The following is a 24,880-nucleotide window of genomic DNA, read 5'->3' on the forward strand; positions in this document are numbered from 1 at the left end:
ATTAACTCTGGCTTTTTTTTTTTTTTTTTGTTGCATCCAATTTCTTCCACTGCACTAAATCCCTATATTCAAATTAAAGATCATATTTTTCATAATTTTTCCATGGGCAATTGGACAGATCCGATGAAGGATTGATTCACTTTTAATGCATTTTTATCTTCATATCTCTACAAGGAGTGCTAATAAATGTGGAGGGTACTATCTATCTTGTTTAATCAGATATGTCGGGGGAAAAAAAATCCTAATTTTCACATGCGGTACATGGTACAAAAGTAAAACACTAGTACTTTAAAAGGTTTTCTTCGCACAGAACCGTTTTAACATGCTGGTATCAAAGCGCTCTCCTCACACAGTAAAGCGCGGCCGATAAGATTGACCCAGTGAGCTTCCGTAGTTCTCAAATGTGGATAGCTGTCAGGTTACCATGCAACCTGATAGAGCATAGGCTGGATCAATTGTCTTTCCGCGAGTAATGCATGCTGTTAGACACGCTAACTTATCTGTATTAATCTCCCTGCTATGTTTAGTCAAGTTTCTGGCCCACACTAAGCCCTCTTTGCGAATAAATTAGCTTACTTTCTGGAGGCTAGTGTGCGGCAGGTAGCGGGGCAGTTAGCTAACCGACAACAGCGTCGTTAAAAAAAAAAGAAAAAGAAAGCTAAACGCTCCTGACTTGTTAGCTTAAAAGTAAAGTGGCGCTGCTGACAGTCAGTTTCTGCGTTATAGAAACAGCGAACCTTCAGAATGAATGTGGCAAAAACCGGTTACCGAGTGTTTTCCGCCAACTCCTCCGCTGCTTGCACAGAGTTGGCTAAGAAGATCACAGAGTGAGTACACTCCAGAGCACTACTAGTTAATGTTTAGCTGCACTCGCGTATGTCCAAACTTTTCAGTGTGCTAGGGTGTAACTGCTGAATGAATGTCACAAACATGTGGTTGTGTACTAGGAGGCGCAGCACGGTCGGGGCATTTGTCCTGGACTATATGTGCAGATATTGACGTATAAACGATGTTAGAAATGCCTCATAATCCCGAGATTACGCCGCTTGTTTAAAAAGGTGCATGCTTGTTTTACAGGAGGTTGGGGGTTGAACTGGGAAAGTCTGTAGTCTTTCAAGAATCTAACAGAGGTAAGACAAAATATGTGTATATATATTATATATGTATTAAAAAAAAACAACTTCCTGTGTCAGGTAAGCGATTACCGATTTTATATCTGTGCAAATTATGCCCCCTCCCTCGTTGCTCCAAACTTCACCACCCTCTTAAGTTTGCTGCAAAGCCAACAAAGGGAATAAAAGGATGCTCATATACAAAATAGGAAAATTTTTACTCGATTGCTCATAAATCATGTGCTTAAAACACTGCACACGTTTATGGGGTGTTTTCCTTTGAGTCTCAGCAGCCAGGATGTGGTCATTGCTTCTCTTTTGAAATGCAAATATGAGCATATGCAAAGGTCTAGGAACCTATTTTGATTTGACATGTTTACTAAATAGACAGATTGATTTATTTTTTTATATATATGTCTTTTCATCACTTCCTAACAACAAGCACTCCTATTGGTTATAAGTACCAAAGTTGAATGGAGTTTAAAGCTGCTCCTGTGTGTATGTTGGTATGAATAAATAATAAACGTGCCCTTTGGAAGCAGATTTTGCTGACCTTGTGTCATTTGCCTTGTTCAACAACCAAAACATTGTGCCTATCTGAAATCTGTAAAAATAGCTATGGTTCCCATATACATGGCAAATGCAAAGCCCTAACTTTAAACATTTTAGTTGTAAGCCTTTAACCTTTTTAAGGCCCAATAAGTTTAGTCCAAACATAGGCTTTTACATACTTAAAAATAGGCTGAAAAGGATCAGTTTCTTTTCAAACATATATGTTACATATGATTGATCAGTTGACAAGCTCATTTACAAATTTATCAGGAGAAAGCAAAATATACGTTTCAAGATAAACATGTAATTGAACATGTAAATGTTTAGACTACAGTTGTCGCGTCTTAACTGGTTAAATCTGCTAAATATGCTTTTAACCTCTCAATGTATGTGTATTTAACCTCACATTTAATGCACCCAATTCATATAGTTTTAGTTAATTGGCCATCAATTGAAATCTGGAGTGCCGAAGCAGGGAACCATCTAGAACTGGGGTCACCAACATAGAGCCCACAAGCCTGTTAAAAAACTGGCAGTGAGCCGCATCTAAAATGTTATTTTATTTAGTTGCTCTTCCTTTTTAATCATGCTTGTACTTAGATTTCAAATGATAAATGCATTAAAAACATGTTTATATTGCATAAAGTTAAGGTGAGCTCTGACTCCTCCCCTTCAAATGACACGGTAGCAATGAAGCAGCTCTCAACTTCTAAAAGGTTGGCGACCCCTGATCTAGAACATCTACAAATCTCATGATGAAAATGAACAAAAATACTTACGTTTCAATTGTTATATGGGATTGTTTAGTCATATTTGTCAAAAACAAATATGTCGTAAAGTAGACACCCCCACCCCATCTTATTCAATTCCCTCAAAGGTTATATGTTTTCTAAAGTTATCAGTGGGGCATTATCACTCTGCAATGAACAATTCAAGTATTTTAGGACATTTTGCACACCCTTAGCCAAAATATCAGTGTTTTGTTGTGACTACGCTGCTCCCATATTGTAGATTACAGCTCAGAATGTGTTGCAGGCTTTTAAAGTTGATTAAAGCTTCTTAAAAATTGTTGTACATTAGAAAAGTCCCCTTTTCATTTCTTATAATGAATAAATCCTTTCATTTACATTATGTAAATATTCAAACATGAAATACTAATTATTTATATATAGTATTTTTTTTGTTTTCCTCAATTCTTGAAACTTTTAGCCTCTAATCGTATAAAATGTGTATGCTATGAAGTCCAGAATTTCATGACGTAAGAACTGTCTAGACTTTATCAGCAAATTATGATTTGTTTTTTTCTTTTGAGTAGAGACAAGAGTGGATGTGAAAGAATCTGTTCGTGGGCAGAACATCTTCATTATCCAAACCATACCTAGGTGAGTCCATCTTCATTGCAGCTGGACCTTTTGTCCCAATTCGAGACTTTAACTCCATCTCTGTTTTGTTTTTGCCACAACCAGAGATGTCAACACAGCCATCATGGAGCTCCTCATCATGGCTTATGCTCTTAAGACTTCCTGTGCGAAGAACATTATTGGAGTAATTCCTTACTTCCCCTACAGCAAGCAGTGCAAAATGAGAAAGAGAGGCTCCATAGTGTGCAAACTGTTGGCTTCAATGTTGGCTAAAGCTGGTAAAGGCAACAAAACAAAACTGAACAGCAGAATTTCTCAAAAGTCTCTGGATTCAGATTTTGATTTCTTTGCCCTGAAGGACTGACGCACATCATCACCATGGACTTGCACCAGAAGGAGATCCAGGGCTTTTTCAGCTTTCCAGTGGATAATCTGCGTGCCTCGCCATTCCTGATTCAGTACATACAAGAGGAGGTGATTGTCCTGCTGTGTTGTGTTTGCGTCGTTATCTAATAACTGAAGCAATCAGAGTTTGAAATAATAATAACACAAACTTTTATTCTGGTAGATTCCTGATTACAGAAATGCCATAATCGTGGCAAAGTCCCCCGCTGCAGCTAAAAGGTAACGGATGTCAGGCAACATAACTTGATTTTTACATTGAATCCACAGTAAAAGGCTACAATATTTTACCGTTTATTTTGAAGTGTTCACAGTTTGTTTTTCCTCTGTCTTTTCAGGGCTCAGTCCTACGCAGAACGTCTACGTTTGGGTCTGGCTGTGATCCACGGCGAGGCGCAATGTGCAGAGTCGGACATGGCCGACGGGAGACACTCCCCACCATGTGTGCGCAACACCACAGGCCACACTGGACTGGAGCTGCCTTGTAAGACTCCTCTCCCTCTTTCTTCAGCACTGTCCTTTTGGGGGAGTCTTGGTCTTCTTCTGGCTTTTTGTTGTTGTTGTTGGTCCAAGCATTTACCAATTTGTCACAGGTTACTGTTTCCTGCAGTTACATTCCTTTTAAGCTGTTAGGATTATTGGTACACTCATCAGTTTTCCAAAGTTTAATGTCTAAACACAGGTTTTGACTAGGTTGGTTGAGAAGACTGTATTTCCAATATCAGAAATAATCACAGACAGATTGAACAATACTTGAATTCAATTCAGTTTATTTATATAGGACCGATTCACAGCACACATCATCTCCAGGCGCTTTACAAAGTCAGGTCCATCAACTCGTACAGACAGATTGGTTTAAAAGTTGTCTATATAAGGGCATGTAGCCATCATTAATACGCCCTTGTTTACCTTTCCGTGACACATTGAAATGTCTGCATTAAGAACCATAGCTCCTCCCAACAGTCTAATACAACTTCTACATGTGCTAACCTCTTTTGAGCTGATGATTGTGCTGTTTCTCACTCATACCATCACTCATGCTCAAAGAAATTGATTTTTACGTCATTGCATGATTTACTACACAGATACACTACTTCTACTCACAATGCATCCATAATAAGCTACAGTATCAGACTTAGAACTGGGACGCCCCCCCTCACACCAAAATAACATTGTAAAATGATGGTCTCTGTAGGGTCTCAGAGTGGTCTTTTTCGGTGAGCTAAGAATGCCGCGTGCTTCCTGTTACATGTGGTGCGGTGTGATAAATGGTGTGTTTTTTTTTTTTTTGTTTTGTTTCTTTTTGGAGGTTGGTTGGTAGCTGTAGTTATAGCTACGCACTGGGCTCCTCATGCTTTTAAGCTGAGAAGAGGGACACCCACATCTCCAAATTGTGCATATAGCTGACCTGCTGTTGGTCTGAGGGAAGCTATGAGTTTTTTGGTTTGTAGTTTAAACATAAAACGTATTCGTAACACTTTCAAAGCCTTTCATTTTATTTAGTGGTGAGGAGGAGGCGTAAAAGGGTTAAGATGCCCGTAGGGGTTTAAAATCCAGTTCTAAAATAGTTACAGTGTCACTCATAAAGGTTTAGCGTAAGCAGAAATAACCAAACATGCATCATTGCAAGCAACTGAAAACTGGATGAAAACCTGGTGCTGTTCTCTGTTCCTTCGAGGAGGAAACTGCTGCCGGAGAAGCAGAAACCCTCCGTGTGTGTTGAGAGAGAACAGAGCGGTACAGAACAAGCCTGTGCAGGTGTGAGGTCTCCGGTGCGATCCATCAGCGTTCTAACGGTCGTTAAGGTCCTGGAGAACGCTGGGTGGTCATAATCAGGTGTGAAGGGGATCTAAAAAAAACAAAACATGTCTCCGTTGTTTTCCCGCCACATACTGGATGATCAAGCGTTAGGGAGCTAACTAGTGTCTCGAGCTGTTGTCAGAAAACTGAAATCACATGAGTGTGTCTTTGGCAAATGACTCTGACAGAATAACCTTTACACTTCTTTATTCTTTCATGCTAAACCTATAGAAATGGATTTTATGACCCCTATTTTCACTAAAGAAAAGAAGACTCTGTTTTACACTTGGATTCAGTCAGTCTGCTTTATAAATGTTACTTTTCAATTGCTTTCAACCTAATTTTTATTTTTTTATGTTTTAAATTTTTTTTTTTACATCTTGGCATAAAATGTGTTTGGTGTGTTTCTACTTGTGCATTTGTGTTAATGTGGTGTTTATCTGTCGACAATAGCAGGCAAACAACAAGCTCCGTTCCCTGGCATAGAGCTTCCAAGTACGACTTAAAGTTAATTTCCATCTGACCATGAAATGATTCCTCCTCAAATTCTTCCTCAATTTGATTGATTTATTTGTTTTTTTTTTTGCATGCGTAGAAAAAGAAAAGGGGTTTTGCGATTGCCTCTTGAGAAACAGCCAGTCTGGACTCACGAGGGGGAGTTGGTGGATTCTAAACGCTCCGACTAATTGAGCTGACGACGTAGTTTTTTTTGTTGTTGTCGTCGTTTGTTGTCCGATTGGCTGTGTGATCTCCGCTTTGCTCCCAGCAGCAGTTTGCTTGACGCGTTCGGCTCGAGGTGAGCCCCATGTCACGTTTACTGCGCCTTCCCGCGATTCCAGACAGCTACTTCTGCAAGATGGCCAAAACCCTCTTTGTTTTGTTGTGCTCTGATTTTAGTTTGGAATCCCTCCAATCAAACCAGAACTGCGTCAGTTTTTAATTATTTTTTTAATTTTCTTTTATGTTTTGGTTTCCCCCGTTGGACTCATCTTGCCAATCAACACATGCTGCCATTTGAAATCTCACTCTTAACCCGATTAACCTTTTTGTCATGACTGCATGTGAGGAAACGACGAAGCATGCGTTACGGAGCTGTTATGAGAGCGTCAGTAGGAATGTGACGGTCGACAGATTCCAGCGCTGAATCTGGACCCGTCAGCCGATGACGTACATTGGCAGCTTCTGTCCATCGTCCCTTAAAACAGTTAAAGTTTACCCAGACTTTTTGCAGGTTGTTACATGAGGCAGCAAAGCTGTATATATATATATATATATATTTTTTAGAGAACTGTATAACAATCACAATGTGGATTCTGCTGTTCTCGGTGTACAAAAGTAATTCCAGGTTTTCTGATTTAATGAGGGGATCATGAAAGCCACCGTTCTGCAAGGCATGCTTTTCCTTCCTTCTGCTTTTCAAAACTGTTCCTTCACAATCAGCTTGGCTTGCTGATTGTTTACCAGCTGATTGTTTCCTAAAAACCCTCTGATTGTCTGCATTTACATGCACACCGGTATTCAGAAATGATCTTATGCATTTATTTTTAGTTTTGTCTAAAAGTTTTTTTTTTGTTGGAAGCGTAGTAAATTGCTAGCTATTAAACGGCACGTCCTCAAACGCAAACCTTGCATAATTTCTAACGCTTTATTCTGCCGTTAGAACTGGGTGTCTCATATTTTAGGACGTCTGTGAGGTATATATGTACAGTTTAGTTCAGGAAGTTTACATACGCTCATCAGTGTGGACGTCACAATTGTTTAGACAACACAAGTAATAAAAAATAATAAGTTGGTGCGAAGGTTTGAATATATTTTATATTTTTTACAAAGCACATAGGGTCTAGATCAGGGGTCTGCAACCTGTTGCTCTGGAGCCGCAAGTGGCTCTCTGGACCTTCCACAGTGGCTCTTAATAACTTACCAAAATAAAAATTATATTTTTATTATGGTATTTAAATGTAGTAATGATAATAAATACAGGTTTTAGCAACTTTTTCTTGGACTAATTGCTTTTAATTTTCACAACAGAATGATGCTAAAAGTGCCAGTAATATTTAATTTTAAATCAATATTTTTTTTATTATGTTGCAAACTATGATTTTTTTTTTTACATCATTATCCACAAATATCAACATCCCATCCATCCTATTTTTTCAAACCTCAAAATAGACTTAGAATAGCGTTTCTTTAACGATGACAACATATTTCCTACAGTAGATCTTTATCACAAATTATAACTTATCTTTTTTTTTTCCAAAACCCACGCAAATTTTGCGGCTCTGAACGAGTTTAATTCAAGTGGACTGTAGGCAAAACGGCTCTTAAGACTGTAAACGTTGCAGACCCCTGGTCTAGATTATAGTTGTATCACCAAAAAATATGTCTGATTAGATTTGGATAAGTGTCTCACTTTAACAAGTTGGATAATAGGCACATGCTTTTTTTTTTTTTTTTTAGCTGTTTAGAGCTTTTGGCATAATTCTGACTGGACATTTGACCAATTTTCTCCAACGTTTTTCTAGTGAACTTTGTTTTAATTAGTAGGCTTCTTGGCACTGCCATTTTGTTTTTCCATCAAAGTCAACAAACTTTCAGTGGAGCTGAAGTTGGAGCCTTTCCAGATGGACCTTTTTTTTTATCCAGTCTCCCGCTGTCCGTGTGGGAGACGCAGGTTACACCCTAAACAGGCTGCCATTCCATCAAAAACAGATCAGACACCAACACACACACACACCTAAGTGCAAGTTAAAATATCTAATAACCCCACAACCTACAGGGTTTTGGGCTGAGGGAGGAAGCGGCCATACTTGGTTATAAAACAAACAAAAAACACAGAGCAAACTCACCACAGAAAGGCCTTGGCTTTGGGAATTTGAACCCAAGACCTCCCTGCTGCGGCAGCCCACGGTTCCCTAAGGGAAGAGCTAAATGCACATTATATGGGAATGTACAAAATAAAGAATATTACCATTATTTCCGATGAGAAGAGTTATTAAACGTCCTGTCAGAACTACGCCAGAAGCTTGCTAATGGCTGCAACTTGTTTAGGAACGTTTAACCAGTGATGTATGAGTGTATGTAAACTGCACCTGTGTATATTAAAGCACCGTAAAGCTTTGTATTCAGCAGACAGACGTACATGAGGCCACAATGTAGTCAGAAGCTAAACCTTTGCATGAGTGTATTGTTACTAAAACAATGTTGAACCTCTCTGCTATGGAGGCTGATAAATCCAGACCAGCAGGAGCATCAATACGGAGGGTTTAAATGTATTAAAACAATAATGTGGCTCATCGGTGGTGTGCATGGAGATGCAGGCTGATCGCTGGCAGCGCTCAGATTTCACCGAGTGGTCCCAGAACATTGGCAAGTGTGTGTGAGAATCTGTCATCGGTGCTTGCCACTGTCGGTGCGTGTTAAACTGTCCGTCTGCAGAGTGCTACCAGACCCTGGGCCTGAAGGTTGTGCGTGTGTGTCTATACAGGCAGTGTTTTTTTTTTTTTTTTTTGATTGGGTATCCTGGGCTGAAACTCCTTTTTGTCATTTGACCCTTGCATGGCATGCTTTGCATCAGGCATTAGGTTTAGTCTTTCAGCTTCATCTCCTCAGAGGTAGGAGGGGTAGAATGGAGGGGAGGGGGTCCATGAACCACTGGCTTTGATCGATCGGTCGTCATTGAAGTCAATCAATGTAACTATTTAGAAAACAAAAAAAGGAAACATGATTTGGTGAGCTAGATTGCTCAAAAACCCTTTTCTCAACCCATTTTACCCAATCTACTTAGATTTAGTCTTTGATTCTGAGAGAAAATCAGTGACTCTCAACCATGGCGGGAGATGAGGTTGCCTGATTTGCTTTTCGTTTCAGTGATGATGGCCAAGGAGAAACCCCCGATTACTGTAGTTGGAGATGTTGGTGGAAGAATTGCCATAATAGTGGTAAGATCTACTGTATAGCTGTCATTGCTCCATGATGCTTCATGTTTTTTTATTTATTTTTTTATTTAGATGAATTAACAGTTACCACCTGGTGGGAATGCACCGATTGGGTCTTTTAAGTGCTTTTTAAGGCGCTTTGTTGTCATCTATATTTTTTTGTGCCAATACGCCACATGATATGATGCACACCCAATAATGATGGTACATAAAAGGAAGCTTTTCAATATTTAAAACCAATTTTGAACACTACATGCTGTAGAAAAACAGTATTGTAGGCCGAATGAATCGGTAATAGAGAGACTGTGTTGGCTGCTGCAGCTTCCTTTCTCTCTGTGATTAAAAATCTTGTAGAATGGGTTTTGATCCGGACTGCGGTGCGCCATTGGGGACACCTCTGATATTCAGGGAGTTGGGGTTGGCGAAGGCATGAGGGGGGATTTGTAGAAGAGCTGCATGTCGAAATGTTTTTCACCTTGTTCACCTAGGTTATCATTTGGAATATTCTGTCGTCTTTCCTTTCAGGATGATATTATAGACGATGTTGGAGACTTTGTTGCTGCTGCAGAGATCCTGAAAGAGAGGGGGGCCTATAAAATCTACATCATGGCCACCCATGGTTTGCTTTCCGCAGACGCCCCTCGTCTCATAGAGGAATCAGCCATCGACGTGGTGAGAATGCTAGGACCTTTTCAGCAGTGGGCATCTTGAGTTTTAGATGTTTTCCTTTTATTGAAATGTTCTCTTTTGAACATGGTCAAATAAGCCTAAACTGAAAACTGCATTTATAAAAGAACGCTTAAGCTTTTGTTCGTTAGTCCTCGTTTGCTCTTTAGGAGAACAGGAAAGAAATTCATACTTCCTTTTAAGGCAAACTGGATCTGAACGGTGCCACGGGGTGCAGTGTGGTCAGAACAAAGAGTCATTGTTTTCAGCGACTTCATTTTAATAAGGCATCGGTTTCTGTTCCTAAAAGCTTGTCAGGTGTTCAGAAAACAATGGGAACATTTCTTGTTAACCTGACATTTCCCCATCGTCTGTATTTACTGTGCCTCTAAAGTAAAGCATTCAGACCGCTTGGAGTTTTCTCCACATTCTTTCATTTCACAGCTACAAACAGCGGTTTATTTCACGGGCTTTTATCTGATGAAACCGTCACAGAGTTGCACAGGACTGTGAACGGGTAGAAAAATTAATTGATGTGTTTTAAAAAATATTTTACAAATAAATATGTGGTACAATCACTAAAGTTTCAGTCAACTCACAACACGCCACTTGGGTACCTAGAGACCCTTTTTCCGATGCAGTAAATTAGATTTTTATCAATTTATTTTAAAGTTGGTATGTAATCAACCTGTTGAGTTGCTGTAAAGAACAAAAAAAAAGCCTAAAATCTCTTCCTGCGTCTTCAGGTGGTCGTGACGAACACGGTGCCCCACGAGGTGCAGAAGCTCCAGTGTCCAAAAATCAAGACCGTGGACGTCAGCATGATATTAGCCGAGGCGATCCGCCGCATCCACAACGGGGAGTCCATGGCCTACTTGTTCCGCAATATTACCGTGGACGACTAAAGGAGCGCCAGCGACCGACGCCTCTGCACCTTCGCTAACAAAACGCTGTTCCATGTGCCGTTTCTGAATGACATGCAAAACGTGTATCCTGATTAATTTAAAGAACTTCTCAAAATCGACCAAACAATTTTGTCCTCTTTGTAAAAGTGATTAGAATGTGTATTTTTTTTTTCTTCTCCTGGTTCCGTTCATAAAATTGTTTGATGGCACACCGAGAGAACCCGCTTGACCTTCTTCCCAACATAAATCAGAGGCACAGCACCTCTGACGGCTCATTTAATGTCATCGATTAAAAGCAGAGGGTTATATTTAGACGGTTGGCTGCCGTCGCTAGCAGCTGTTTTAAAAAAAAAAAAAACACTTTTGCGTATGATTAGATTTCATGGGAGAAGTGATTACAAGATGCGGACATCCCACAGGTAGTGAAACCGAAGACAGGACGGCACCGTCTGTTTCAACAGATGAGCTGGGGGGAGACGCACTTAACCTGTTTCGGCCCCACGAGCCTCGCGCTCGGTGGGAGTCCGGTCCGTGCCAAATATGGAAAGCCGTACGGTGGTGAAAGTAAATGCATGCGAGAGACGGATGCTGCTGCTGGTTCCAGCGTGGCGCTTCACCGCGCCGTAGTTTATCGGTGTGAGCCCTACCACAGATCAGTGTTTGCACGCATATACGTCAGTGTATTGGAAAAAACCAAAGGGGGTGGTGTTTACCTTGAGCAAAAGAATACATAGTTTCACAGAAGTCAAAAAATATTTATATTTATAATTGTAAGGGTTACAGTCAATTTTTAAATTTTTTTTTTGCCTCCAACTTTTTTTTTCTCACACACTACAAGAAGTTCATATAGAGGGAGCATAAGCTGTGAAGAATAAGTGAACAACTGCCTGCTTCTTCTGAATTTAACGAAGCATGTTGCTTTTAAGGACAAAAAGCCAAATAAGACACTACAAATCTGCTTTTTTTTTTTTTTAAATGACTGCTTTATTCAGCTTTTTTTCTCAAATAGTTAGGAATGTTTGATAACGCTGGCACACACAAAAAAAAAATCGCAGCAATCCACAGCCCAATGCTGGTAAATTGTATTTGCACGATCTGCTTAACTAAATTGCTATGCTAGATTTAATTTCTTATAATTGTCGCCTGTTTCACCCAGCGTTAGTGAAATCCGGTACTAGGAGGCTGGTCAGTATTTTTCTGTGCCGAGGTTTGCGCTGAACTGGCAGAAATGTGAAAATGATCCGTCGTATTTCTATTTTCTTATAATCATCTTTACCCTATTACCCTAGTCGTTTTTATTTCTGTATTTTTACAGAATTCTATGTGTTAGGGATGAACCACATTCATTACAGATAAAAAAGTGAATTGAGGTAACAAAGTGGGTATTATAGGCGTCCTAGTGATGCTGGAGGGTTTATTTTGCTTTTGCTTATTTTCTGCTCAGGGAAAAATACTTTAGATGCCAATGCACATTTATTTGCTCCTGAGTCTTTCAGGGTGAGAACCTGCTACACATGTTTAAAAAATTATAAAAAGTAATTTAGTGAAAATGTCTTCCATGCAGCGATTGATGCCTACATCTTCTAACCAGCAGTTGCTTTGGTTAAAAAGAAGAAAAAAAAAGGCTAGATTATTATTTTTCCTATGAAATATTAACAGCGACATTTGAGTGTTGACAAGCTGCTGTTGTGTTAGCATGAACCTAAGAAGTGTGCATCAGAATGATGTTCCCATTTAAGCTCTACTTGCACCTGTCTTTAATGCATTTAGTAATGTCTCGTCTGTATTCACGCTGCCAGAGTCCCTCTCCTTAGCCTTCTGTGTCTGTAACTATATGGAAATAAAATAGTTGCCTCTTTTTTTTCAGCCTCCTTTCATATAATTATTTTTTGTTTTTTGTTTTTTGTCAGGTCAGAAATTTAAATGCACTCATAATGCACTTTACTTTCCTGTTAACTTGTACCTTTTAAAGATTTATGCGAACCATTATTTCCCATGGTGGACTTCCATACAACTTAATACTTCGTAATAATAAAAAAGTGAGAAAATGTTGTGGATTTTCTCTAGTACACACGTTGTCAGATGTATTACAACGTGCACACTTGGCTAATATTTGGTTAGATATCCCTTAGGAACTAATAATAGTTGATCCTGACTGGTTGGTTTCCTGGTATGGACCTGTTTTTTTTTTTTTTTGTTTTTTTTAATTGACATGCTTCACACATTTGGCCGTTGCAGAAACGTAATACTGAGCGGCTTTATTTGGGAACCAGTTTTTATGTTTGTTTGAGATGATTGTTTTAGTGACCCAAGCAGCCGTCATCCAGTGAAACAGGATTATCTCCGGGACGTTCGAGATCAAATTGTCACCCAGGGAAAAAGGCCCTGCTCCAAATTTGACATTTTTAAGCTTGACTTGCTGGCCATGTGGACAAACCAAGCATCTGATGGAGGAAGGTTCGATGGTCAGACAAGACAAAGGATGAACTGTTTGATCTCAGACTAGGGGAGTCAGGGTGAAGCTCTTAAGCCTGAAACCCTCTTCCGCACTGCAAAAAGAGAACTAAAAATAAGTAAAACTTTCTTGAAATGAATGTAATTGCCCTTGATTTGAGCAGGTAAATGAGATTATTTGCCAATGGAATGGGTATTTCTACCCCTAAAATAAGATAATTAGATATACTGCACTTGAAATAAGATGATGGAGATGATTTTTTCCTATTTTCAGTGCAAAAATCTCATTCCATTGGCAAATAATTGAATTTACCTGCTCAAATCAAGGGCAAATACACTCATTTCAAGAAGGTTTTACTTATTTTTAGTTTTATTTTCGCAGTGCGATAGCCAACATGGAAGTGGTGGCATCATGCTGAGGGCCTTTTCACTGCCAGCCATACTTTAGTGTTGCGTGTCTTCTCAAATCAGCAGCTGGCTGGTCGATGCTTTGACACAGCCACAAAGCTCCAACAGGACAATGATCCTAAACGGAACAAAACCGGTCATTTGAAGCAGATGAAGCAGGCTCCTATGTAGCTTCTGCTATTACCCAGACATGAACCTTACTGAAAACTTAAAAAGCCAGGTCCAGGGCAGAACAAACAAATTACCAGCCTGGATTATACTGCTTTAATGACTTAAAAAAGATATAAGATACATTTCATCTACTATATCATAATTGTGTAGTTTTCTTTTTAAAGGAATCTACTGGTATATTTTTGTTTAAATATATTTATTTGACAGCTTGATGGATACTTTTTTTCTAAAAAAAAAAGGACAGCGAAGAGAAGATCTATGAATTTGAACTGATTGAAATGACTGAAATGACAATCGCAGTTTTCGACTGAATGCTGAGCCACGCCTATCTCCCTCCTGCTATGTGGGTCTCAGTCGACCTTCTCACACTGCTGACGTCTGAGGAAGATCAGTGGGCAAAATGCTACTTTCAAAGAAAAGGCAACTTAGAAAAGATAATGAAGAAAAAATAATATTGAATGAGTCCCACACTCACCTTAAATACCTGAAGACCTTTAAACCAAAAAGCTTTTGATGCAGAAAAGGTCAGAGATCCCATACTTGCTCTAAACTTCTCAGGTAACCATGCAGCTCTGAGGAGCTTGGACCAAGTGCAGGAGCAGACCTCTCACCGATGTCCGTCTAAAAGAGGTCGCCTGGCTCTGCCGTCGTGACCTTCGTTCAGACCTGAAATTGCACCCCGGCTCCACAAAGAAGGCTCTGCCTCCGCGTCTCCAGTCATGTAGCGAAAAGAGAGGAGCAGCCGTGAGTTTAAAGAGCGCAAAGAGGAAGCAAAGGTTTGATTGTTGCAGGCCGCTTCCTCGTTTCGTTCTGGCGAAACAATTCACCTGCTGCTGCGAGCTTTTAGAAAGAGGAAGCGTGCCGGGCCTTTTGGCCCGAGCGGAAACGTTACCCCTGCCTGTGCAGAACTTGTTGAGACCATAAAGGTGTCAGCGAAAAAGAGAAACAGCAGTCAGAACCTCGTCGGGAGCGGGAATCCCATGGGTAGGTCGAGGAGGGCACATTGACACTGTAAGTGGACGGAAATATCCAAGCACAGGCCCAAAACTTTCTGGTAGTTTTTTATGTCAGGCGGCCACATGAGAAGTTGAAACTTACTTAATCCTATCAAAGTGAAAAAATCATAACTATTAATGCAGAATACTGGAGCAGATTTGTTGGCCATACACAACCTCAGATGATAGCATTTGCGAAAGCTGAGCCCAAACACAAAATGTCCATCCTTTCTGCTTCCACTACAGTCAGGCTACAATTAAATACAATCTTGGGCACACTTTGCTTTGTTTGTCTGAAGCATTCAAATGTGCATTTAGGAGAAGCAGCTTGCCGTTTTTGAAAGTGGTCTAAGGTAGTTTGGAGCCCTTTGTCGGGGGGGTTGAAAAAGGATTATTTACGAGAAAAACACTTTAACGTTAGTTGGAGTGTGAAGAAGGGAATGGGTAGACAGCATTAGCAGATGTTCTGCTGGATTTTATTCACAGATATCATAATTTCTGACAAATTTGTTGTAAAATAAATTTATGCAAACTTGTCTGTCACAATTTTCCACCTTAAAAGCCCCATGTTGCCAAAAATCTTACTGGTTTTAAGCAGTTAGGTTAAACCAAACAATACATTACATACAAAGACCCAGGAATGCAGCTCAAATGCTCCTTTAAAGACAATAAATAATCCTATACAAAAAAAGAAAACTCTTAAACTATAGATACAGGAAGTGCTCCGCTGGCCCCTCCCATCCACCTGCCCTGGATGAAGGATCAGAAGATAGAGACAAACAATGGTGAGTTTATATCAGAATCATCAACCGAAGCTATTTTCCCCAAAATTGGTCTTTAACAGAAGAAAATTCAAATGGTGTTTAGTCCAAACACATATGCTTGGATCCAAGAATATAATCCAGCAATAAATTATGAATGTGTCAAGGGACCGGTGGTGAATAAATACAAACTTAACTGCTCACATGGAGGTGTCGCGAGAATAAAAGTATCTCTTTCATTAATATTCACACCACTTCTTACACTTCCTTTAGGTCTGAACCTGGACTGGCTGAGTCTAGCATCTGTGTAGGTTGTGGTATCCATCTTTTCATCAACTCTAACCAGCTCCCCTGTCTCTGCTGTAGGAAAACATCCCCTCAGCATGATGCTCCCACTACTGTGTCACTATGGAGGCAGGGTGACCAGGTTTGCTCTTATCTGTGGTTTTCATCCGACCACTCTTAAAGATTTATGTTATTATGGCTAATAGTTGCCCTGTTGGCAGAATCTTCCACCTGAGCTATGGATCTCTGCAAAGAAAGGCGGCTTAATGACATTGGACCATCCAATCAGGTGGCTCCTGAACGCAATAGGTCTCTCTGGATTTTATTTAGAGGTGTTAGACTGGCTCTTAGCAGCTGGATTAAGCAGGAAGCTTGAGACTGAGATAAGATGCCAACTAGGTTCATTCATTCGTTCATTCATTGAACAGAAACACAAAAGAGCAAAAATCCCTATTCAGTAAGTCAAATGAGGTCCCAGCAGCAGCTCACAAGGATCTTAACAGGCAGCATTTTTTTTTTTTAGTCTATCACACCTACCATGAAACACAGCAATGCAATAACAAGCATCTACAAAATGAATAAAACTTCCAAATCCTAAAAAAACAAAACAAATTATATAATTTTATTATCTTCCAGAAGCTTCAACATGGTCTCAGGCCCCAGGGGAACCTTTTAGGCTGAACACGCCGCAGAGGAGGAGATAGCAGTGAGTTGTCTGCACAACAAATACTACAATACATTCTAAAACATCGATCTTTCAGAACTCATTTCAAAGATTGTTAGTTTGAGCGTTGCTTGTTCTTCATCTAATTGTTTTTGTTCACAGGACATGTCTTCGTCTTTGCCAGCTGAGAAGAAGCTGTCAAAGAGCACAACCACTAATGGTAACAATGAAATACATCAATCTTTTTTCTCATTGTGTCATTATTTTATTTAATATAAGATATAAACATTTTAAATATGTTTCATTGCAAGTAATCAGGACATTCATTACAAGAGGCATCACAGTAAGGGGATTGAATGCAAATGCATGAGACATATATTTACATTTTATTTTTGTAAAAACAAAACTTTTTCTGTTTTTCTTTTACTCGTTGTTTACTACTTTGTGTCAAATGCATGGAAATCTGTGGATGTAAAATATGAAAAAGCTTCCAGGAGTAAGGATGATTTTGAAAGGAACTGTATGTTTTGTCCCATTACCATGATGACAACCTTATCATGGCACTTAGACACCCTGTCTGCAAAAAGGAGCGCTACCGCAGGTCATTCATTCCTGCTGCTATCATACTTTACAATGCTGCACTATAACTGTAATAACTAATGTGCAATAACTGCTGTGCAATTCTATTTATTACACTGTGCAATAACCTGTGCAATACTATTGTTAAATAATCCTGTTAAATAAGCGACTACAGCTATCTCACTACCTCACTGTTGCTCTTACCTGGTACCACTTTAATGTACAACGTCATTCCATATGTATATAAGTAACCTGAGTGTACATAAGTCATCCTAATTATCTGCTTTATTTCCCTTGTACCTTTATTTTATTTTATTTATTTTTTTTGTTTTTTAGATACACTGTATATATGTGGACACACTGTATATACCTTATACCTTATGTACCTTTTCCTCCTTTTGGCATCTTCTTTTGTTTATTAAGCCAATGTGTGACAAGTGAATTTATCTACTGTGAGATTAATAAAGCCTATCTTATCTTATCTTATCTTATCTTATCTTATCTTAAAAAGTCCAATGGTTATGTTCTATCCTCCTCAGCTGTTCGGTAGGGTGGGAACCTTTTTTTTTCCATTAAAACATAAAAACGGACATTAATGGGGAGCTGTTTTAATTTGTGGATCAGATGATTTATTATTTAACAGGTCTGCATGCAGATTAGTTTGCCTCAGCAACTAATGATGTGGTTCACCACCAGAGGGCAGTAAAGCGCCAAACAGAGGTCACAAAACGGTCCCCCCCACTAAAACTAAAAACTGCTTAACTTCTGGAAACGAATCTGCATGGTACCGTCGTTGCTTCTGGGGACTTTGCACTATAAGACGCACATGAAACCAGCAAAGACGAGTTGTTTTTTCTTTCCAGTTTTATTTTAACTCTCATCTGGTTAGAACAGATCTGCTCTCAAGAAGGAGGAACAAGGTGTAAACACATCATTACAACACACAACTGTTTGTACAGACTACAAAATAATTCAAGCTCTTACATTCACAAGTAGGTTTATGTCAATAATTTATTAATTATTTTTAGTTAATTCTGCAAGATTAATAAATAAATACCTAAAGATGTTTAATGAAAGTAATTTTCAAATGTGATGTTAAAACATTGCAAATTCTTCTCTATGGCTGCAAAAGCCTCCTCTTTTCAAATGACATAGTTCAACGAACACTTTTTCTTTTCACATGAAGTCTGCATTAGAAACGATAAGACAGGCTGCAGTTAAGCTTTGACAACTTATCTGAATGTCCTTAATATAAAGCGACTATAGAAAACCTTAGACTGAATGCTGAAACTATGAAAAAATGTGCACAGATCTTCCTTTGCTTCCAAGCAATTTTGTCAGACAAAATAAAACCTGTTTCTTAAGATCTGTGAGGATTTGCAAACAAATAGGGGTTGTTAAACAGACTATGCGTGTGTTTCCAACCGACATATCATTCAAATATAAAGTGCACAGCTTATTTTCTTCATATGTTGACTTCAAATACAAAACGATCACATTCAGAGATATAAAAACACTATTTCTTCTGACTGACCACATTTCCCCCCCCCACCAAATGATCACAGTTACTGACTGAAACATCAATAGTTTTAGCACAAACCAAACATGACACACAGTGTTTTGACATTCACAGCAGGTACATTCGAGTTCATCGAGTTCAACCACGTTCATCCTGTCCACAGCTTCATCTTTGTTTTCATCTGGTTATGTTTGTCTTAGCAGGAGTATGTTGGAGCTGCGAGTAAAAGGAAATATTTGAATATCTCGCCAAACATCGTCTGTTAGTTTGCTTTTGTCTCGTCAGCATGAATCTTCTGGTCTGGTCTGCACAGTCTTCTCTCTCTGGGTCCAGCTCTAAGAAAGGAGGCAGCTGTTGGTCTTGCACATGGGGGGGCGCTTGTTTTCCTTGGGGAAGGTCTCCCTTCTCTTGTAGAGCACCGGACTCAGTTGGGTGGGCAGGTTGGCCCGGTGCAGCAGCTCCCTGAAGGCCTCCATCACGTTAACGTTGTCCTTGGCCGAGGACTCCATGAAGATGTGGTTCCAGTCCACTTCCACCGTGGACAGCACGTCCTCGCTGGACACCCGCCGCTCTTTTTGCCGGTCTATCTTGTTGCCGATCACCACGATCGGGGTGTACTTGTCCTCCTTGACCTCCAGGATCTCCTCTCGCAGCCTCTTGACCGCATCCAGGGAGTCTGGATCATCCACGGCGTAAACCAGCGCAAAGGCATCGCTGTTCTGGATGGAGAGTTTGCGCATGGCAGGGAAGGAGTAGCTCCCGCTGGTGTCCATAATGCTGATAGTTACTTTCATCCCCCCCACCTCATACTCCTTCCTGTGGAGCTCCTCCACTGTGCGCCGGTGCTTCGTCTCAAACGTGTCCTTGAGGAACCGCTGGATGAGGGCTGTCTTCCCAACTCCACCTGCACCTAGAAACACCAGACGGACTTCAGTCTTGTCTTTTGCCTCAAAAGACATAACGATATTCTTCTTCTTTTTTTTCTTGCAAAGACTAAAGTTCCTGTTGCAGTCGATACGGTTCGCTGGTAAAGACTTTTAAATGGGCTGAAAGAGGTGAAAGGTGTTGATGGTAAAAGCCTGCGTGTGAATGTGCGCTCCTCTGTCTGCACTCTGTATTTACTTACTCTCATCACCTGCCAACTGGACTCCCAGCCAATCAGGACGAGGAAAAAAGGTTGAATTCTCAGCGGCCAATCAGAAAACAATTGAAGAAGGGACAAGGAAAAAAAAAAAGGAACATGCCCAAGGTGTTCTTTGTGTGCGATGCAGAACATAATATCTGAGTGTTTCTGTCGACAGACGCAACACAGCCGAAAAGGGGACTCAATTAAGAGGGAATCTCTTTTCCTGCAGAGGAAATAACTTTTTTTTTGTATTATTTGTAAAACTATCTCAGATGCGCACACTTAGCCTTTAAAAAAGTAACCACACCCCTTGAACTATTATGTAAGAATCATATGCGGTAGACAATAATGAGGTGCTGCAGATCTGTTCAGTGGAAGGAAAATAATAGAGGTGCTGTGTGCAGTTGTTTCCTGCTCCCTTTTCTCGCATGCCACTGGATAAAATGCAGTTTGAGTTATAGCACCCCTTGCAACATGGTGTTGGCAACATCATATCGTGGGTTTGAATTATTATTATTAGTATTTTATTTGTTGTTTTAAATGTAGTGGACCAACACAAACTAGCATATGATTTTGAAGTTGAAGTAAATGTTGCATGATTTCTCAAATGTTCTACAGTTTGTGCACGGCCACCCTGAGTCAATAGTTTGCAGACCTAACTTTCCCTGGAATTATAAAATCTTTAGTGTCTTGACACTTCCACAGAAGGACTCTGACTATTGTCAGCAAAATAGCTCAGGCTCATTCAGACTGGATGAAAACCTCTACCCCACGCTCAACTGTTTTTACAACCAATTTTCAGGATTTCTTTAAGCACTGCCAAGTGTTTTGGAAAGAGCCTGCTGCATGCTGCAGGAAAGCAGAGTCATACTACCATGGTCTGACTGGACTCCAAAGATAAAAGCTTACAAAGCTGAAGAACAAAAGAATGAAAGGAAACCTGGCTAAAAGAACCAGGCGAATCCAGAAGTGGTTATACATCCATACACATGGAGAAAAGCACACGTGTGTGTACATGCATATACCTACACACACATAGGTATGCATGCTCCCATATACAGCATATTTGGTAACCTCATGATATACAACTGAAAAACTCAGGGTTCAAACCATCTTGATTCTTGAACAGGTTTCTTTTTTCCAGGGTAGCCCTGTTTTGAGTTTCATTCGTCTTCCCACCAGCTCAGAATAGCTTCCCTGTGTACCTACGGAAGAAAAGTATCATTCCTCCACCACCATCATTCACAGGCAGCCACTGACTGTACTGCATTTTATTCAGAGGAGTCAGAGTAAAAGGGGGTCTGAACATAAATACAGGGCATACTTTTAAATTTGCTTCCATTGAAAAATGATGCGCTACATTGCGTTTTGTCTGAAATAAAATCCCAATAAAGCTCATTGACCCGAACATTGAATCAAATGTGATAAAGTCTAAGGGGTACTTTTGCACGCCACTGTGGTTGCTCCTGAAAATGGGAAGGCCTCGTGTTTTTTTAATTTTTTTATTTATTTCCATTCACTGCTCTGTGTAATTAGAAAAAGAAAGAGAAAATTATGACTGCTCTTTCTGCTGTGTTGTCCAACTCGTACCCTGCTCAGACACCCAAGGACCAATTAGCTGGTCTCCAAGGGTTTCTATGAATCCCCGACATAAGTAAATGGACATATATAGCGCTTTCCCAGTCATGCTGACCACCCAAAGCGCTGTACACTATAGCCACATTCACCCAGTCGCTCTCACTAACGCGCACACATTTATACACCGAGACGCAGCTCGGTAGGCAACTTGGGGTTAAGTGCCTTGCCCAAGGCCACATTAACATGTGGCAAGGGGAAGCTGGAATTTAACCCACAACCTTCTGGTTGCCAGACAACTACTCAACCCATCAAGACACAGTCACCCTAAGCTCCTCAGGAGTTATCTTTCATGTAAAAATCCGTTATAGTAATGAATAATAAAATGACAAAGCAAAATAACAGTTTATGCTAACATATGTGCAATGCTAAAAAAAAAAAAGAATAATAGTGTTAGCAGTGATAAAAATGAAGACCTTCCTATTGGCATTTTTGTTTTAGATTATAGATAGTTTCTTAGATAAATTATTGCCCCCAAGGGGCAATAAAGTGCTTCAATTGAAAATACATTTTCTCAAGTCGGTGCCTTTTATCGTAGTCTATCACCAACGGCTGATCTGGGTTTGTTAATATGTTAAGGTGTGTAAAAATCAAACTTTTGGTTGAAATCACTCATATAGCTTAGGATGTGTTCATGCTTCTGATAAATGGCTGCTCAATCATTTCTAAATGATTTTCTAACTCTGTCATTCCTCAATGGCGGTGTGAACATTTTAACCACAATCTTCAAGCTTTCAGCACCTACAAGTCATTTCGGATGAAACCTGTCTGAAACCAAAGCTCAAGACCCCCCCCCCCCTCGCTCCCAGCAATTCAACTCCGTCTCGCTAGTTCCACACCTCACTGAACGCTGGAGCAAGTTAGTTCCCGTCTGGTTGCTTACATAACTCATTTATCTTACAGCTGACATGTCAGGACGGTCTGCTGAATGATAAAACAGATTGAAAGGTTGAGGAGACACAGTTCTGGGCAGAGGTTTACATACCCTCATCACCTGTGAGAATGTCATAATAGTTTGGGACTTTTAACCGTTCTTTTGCAATGAGTGCACTGATAATACACACATTCTCAATGTTTGTTTTTTTAAATGAGAACTGCGTGACAGTTTTTGGTTTGTGGCCCAAACGGTTGAGACGGGAGTGGGAAGAGAACAGTTTCTTCCCATCCGCTACCAGCCTTATCAACAAGGCCCAAAGCCCCCAGAGATGCTACACCAACGTAGCATCTCCAGACCTTCTGCGTTACATTAACGCACAGTCTACTGTGTATATAGCTCTAGACTCTGTTTAAATATCTATTTTGTCTGCACCATCAACACAAAGTCAAATTCCTTGTAAGTGCAAACCTACTTGGCAATAAACTTGTTTCTGATTCTAAAGATGGATTCCTGTGTGTTTGTGAACCTATAAATACCGTGAGAATTCACCTTGCAGGCAAGGTTAGCTCGTCCTGGTTCAGCAGCTCTATGTCATTCTTCCTCCTGTCTGCAGAGGACTTGGCTGCGGAGGTCAGAATGCTTGCGTACACATGTAGAATCTGGGACTTTACCAGTAGTCGTTTGTGGAAAAGTGACCCGCTGCAAAAACAGTGCTTCAAAATTTATAGCAGTTGGGAGGCCACTAAAAGCATACAAAGCAGCTGCTTCAGCCTAATGCTGCACTCATGTAATTTCTCTCTCTCTCTCTCTATATATATATATGTATTTGAAATTAAATCTGAAAGATTTTATGTGTATTTACAGTATATGCATCCCTCCTGCGAAAGAAAAGCACAGCAACAGCACATTTTGACAACGCTAATAGTTAGAGTGGCTTAGGTTACCCTGAGCTACCTCTATAGTTATGCTGCTATAGGCTTAGACTGCTGGAGGACATCAGGTTCTACTTTTCTCACTCTGCTGAGGTCTCCTACTGTTCTCCAATTTGCATTGTTTGTTGTTATTTCAACTTTTAACGTTATGCTCTCGCTGTCTTTTTTTCTTTTCCTAGTAGGTACACCTGGTCTGGCATTCTGTTAGCTGTGACATCATCCAGGGGAGCAGATCATCTGCCATCACCATATAACATAGAAAGGATTCCTGGATCATTGTCTGTCTTGTTGTGTCTCTGCTCTGTCTTCTGTAACCCCAGTCAGTCAAGGCAGATGACCGTTCATACTGAGCCTGGTTCTGCTGGAGGTTTTCCTCCCTGTTAAAGGAGAGTTTTCCTCCCCACTGTCTCTTCATGCATGCTCTGTATGAGGGATTGCTGCAAAGCCATGAACAATGCAGACGACTGTCCCTGTGGCTCTACGCTCTTTCAGGAGGAGTGAATGCTGCTAAGTTATTTTCTATTAGATTTGAAATTTTAACATATAATCTGCATATGGTCCCACAGTCGTGTTAGTCTGTGATGGCTGGTAGTGCTAAAGAGGAAGACAATATGGACCTGGAACATGTTGTCTTTCACCTAATAACACTGGCTCCAATCTCTGAATCTGGTGCTCAATTAAAAAGAAAAGAAACCCTCAGCCAAAATGTACTAACTGATGGTAGAAAGCAGTGTTTGATGAAGTATTTACTTAACAGTTGTAAAGTTTATAACAAAACTACAATGGATTCCAGAGAAAGGGGTGTTTGCTTGGTGAGCAACGACTGGTTATGTGTATGTTCATTCCATAAGGTATTTTTAATTGTAGCCGCCCAGCCCATTAAGTCAAGTCAAGCAGTCACGCTGTGTGAAATGTGATAGTGGCTTGTAACTTCATACACGAACCTGCTTGCCAAAGCAAATATTTTTAAGGTAAAGCTAACAAGGGGTTGAAAGTTACCTGGAGAGAGATGTTATATTTTTTATGGATGTAATATTGGATGATATGCTTCATTGTGCTGTACATACTTTTGGCAGAACTAAAGCTTCTTCTGAAGTCTATGTGGCTTTTCTTGGTAACAAAGCATATGTAATACCACTTTGTTCTTAAATGCCCAAACAGTTTTTATGTCAGTTCAAGTGTCCTAACTTTAGAGAGATGAAGAAATACAATGCTAATCCCTGAAACAGCTCCAATGACATCTATTTCTGCGAACTTTTCACTCATCTGACAAGCCAAGAAACACCATGACACGAAAATGATGACCTTAGCAAGAATGTTTTCTGGCTACATATTTACGGATCATTGCCTATAGAGACTGAAGCAGAATCCTTTTAATGAAATAAAATATTTTCCATACCTACTGTGCTACTTGTTGATACAAATCGCACTGCAAAAGTGAGTTAAAAGTTAGTAAAATCTTCTTGAACTGAGAGGTAAACAAGATTATCTGCCAAAGGAATCACTATTTTGACACCTAAAAACGATAATTAGATCTACTGCACTAGAAATACGATGATGGAGATGAGTTGTTCCTATTTTCAGTGCAAAAATCGTATTCAATTGGCAGATGCCTGCTCAAATCAAGGACAAATACACTCATTTCAAGAAATGTTATTTACTTTTAGTACCCTTTTTGCATGGAACTTCTTAGCACTGTTTCAAGATTTTGGCCGCAAGTAAAACCTTAGACATTTTAGCA

General features: G+C 40.0%; 2 protein-coding genes across 6 annotated transcripts; one reads left to right on the top strand and one right to left on the bottom strand.

Moving 5' to 3' along the window:
• The first annotated feature begins 370 nt into the window (after window positions 1-370).
• LOC105936020 (phosphoribosyl pyrophosphate synthase-associated protein 1) lies at window positions 371-10,852 on the top strand. Of its 5 annotated transcripts, none has more exons than XM_036132166.1 (11): window positions 374-827; window positions 1,078-1,130; window positions 2,977-3,046; window positions 3,131-3,303; window positions 3,384-3,499; window positions 3,594-3,649; window positions 3,766-3,911; window positions 5,681-5,722; window positions 9,095-9,165; window positions 9,688-9,834; window positions 10,575-10,852. In XM_036132166.1, exons 1-11 carry the CDS (start codon window positions 745-747, stop codon window positions 10,731-10,733), a joined length of 1,116 nt encoding a protein of 371 aa, XP_035988059.1. In that variant the 5' UTR covers window positions 374-744; the 3' UTR covers window positions 10,734-10,852. The 5 variants fall into 5 exon arrangements, with proteins under 5 accessions (XP_035988061.1, XP_035988059.1, XP_035988060.1 ...); XM_036132167.1 differs by having other exon boundaries at window positions 2,980-3,046; XM_012876662.3 differs by lacking the exon at window positions 5,681-5,722 and having other exon boundaries at window positions 2,980-3,046.
• A 7,047-nt stretch (window positions 10,853-17,899) lies between these two features.
• rasd4 (rasd family member 4) lies at window positions 17,900-19,669 on the bottom strand. The gene has a single exon (XM_021323627.2). It carries the CDS (start codon window positions 19,526-19,528, stop codon window positions 18,905-18,907), a length of 624 nt encoding a protein of 207 aa, XP_021179302.2. The 5' UTR covers window positions 19,529-19,669; the 3' UTR covers window positions 17,900-18,904.
• Window positions 19,670-24,880: the final 5,211 nt, after the last annotated feature.

The sequence above is a fragment of the Fundulus heteroclitus genome, unplaced genomic scaffold (assembly GCF_011125445.2).
Source record: "Fundulus heteroclitus isolate FHET01 unplaced genomic scaffold, MU-UCD_Fhet_4.1 scaffold_48, whole genome shotgun sequence".
Classification (NCBI taxonomy): Eukaryota; Metazoa; Chordata; class Actinopteri; order Cyprinodontiformes; family Fundulidae; genus Fundulus; species Fundulus heteroclitus.

Excerpts from the sequence above, each read along its gene's own strand:
- LOC105936020 (XM_036132166.1), top strand. The coding sequence starts at position 745 with ATGAATGTGGCAAAAACCGGTTACCGAGTGTTTTCCGCCAACTCCTCC. Across the intron at positions 3,304-3,383 it reads TTCAATGTTGGCTAAAGCTG|GACTGACGCACATCATCACC; the intron begins GTAAAGGCAACA and ends TTTGCCCTGAAG. Across the intron at positions 9,835-10,574 it reads AGGAATCAGCCATCGACGTG|GTGGTCGTGACGAACACGGT; the intron begins GTGAGAATGCTA and ends CTGCGTCTTCAG.
- rasd4 (XM_021323627.2), bottom strand. The coding sequence starts at position 19,528 with ATGTCTTTTGAGGCAAAAGACAAGACTGAAGTCCGTCTGGTGTTTCTA.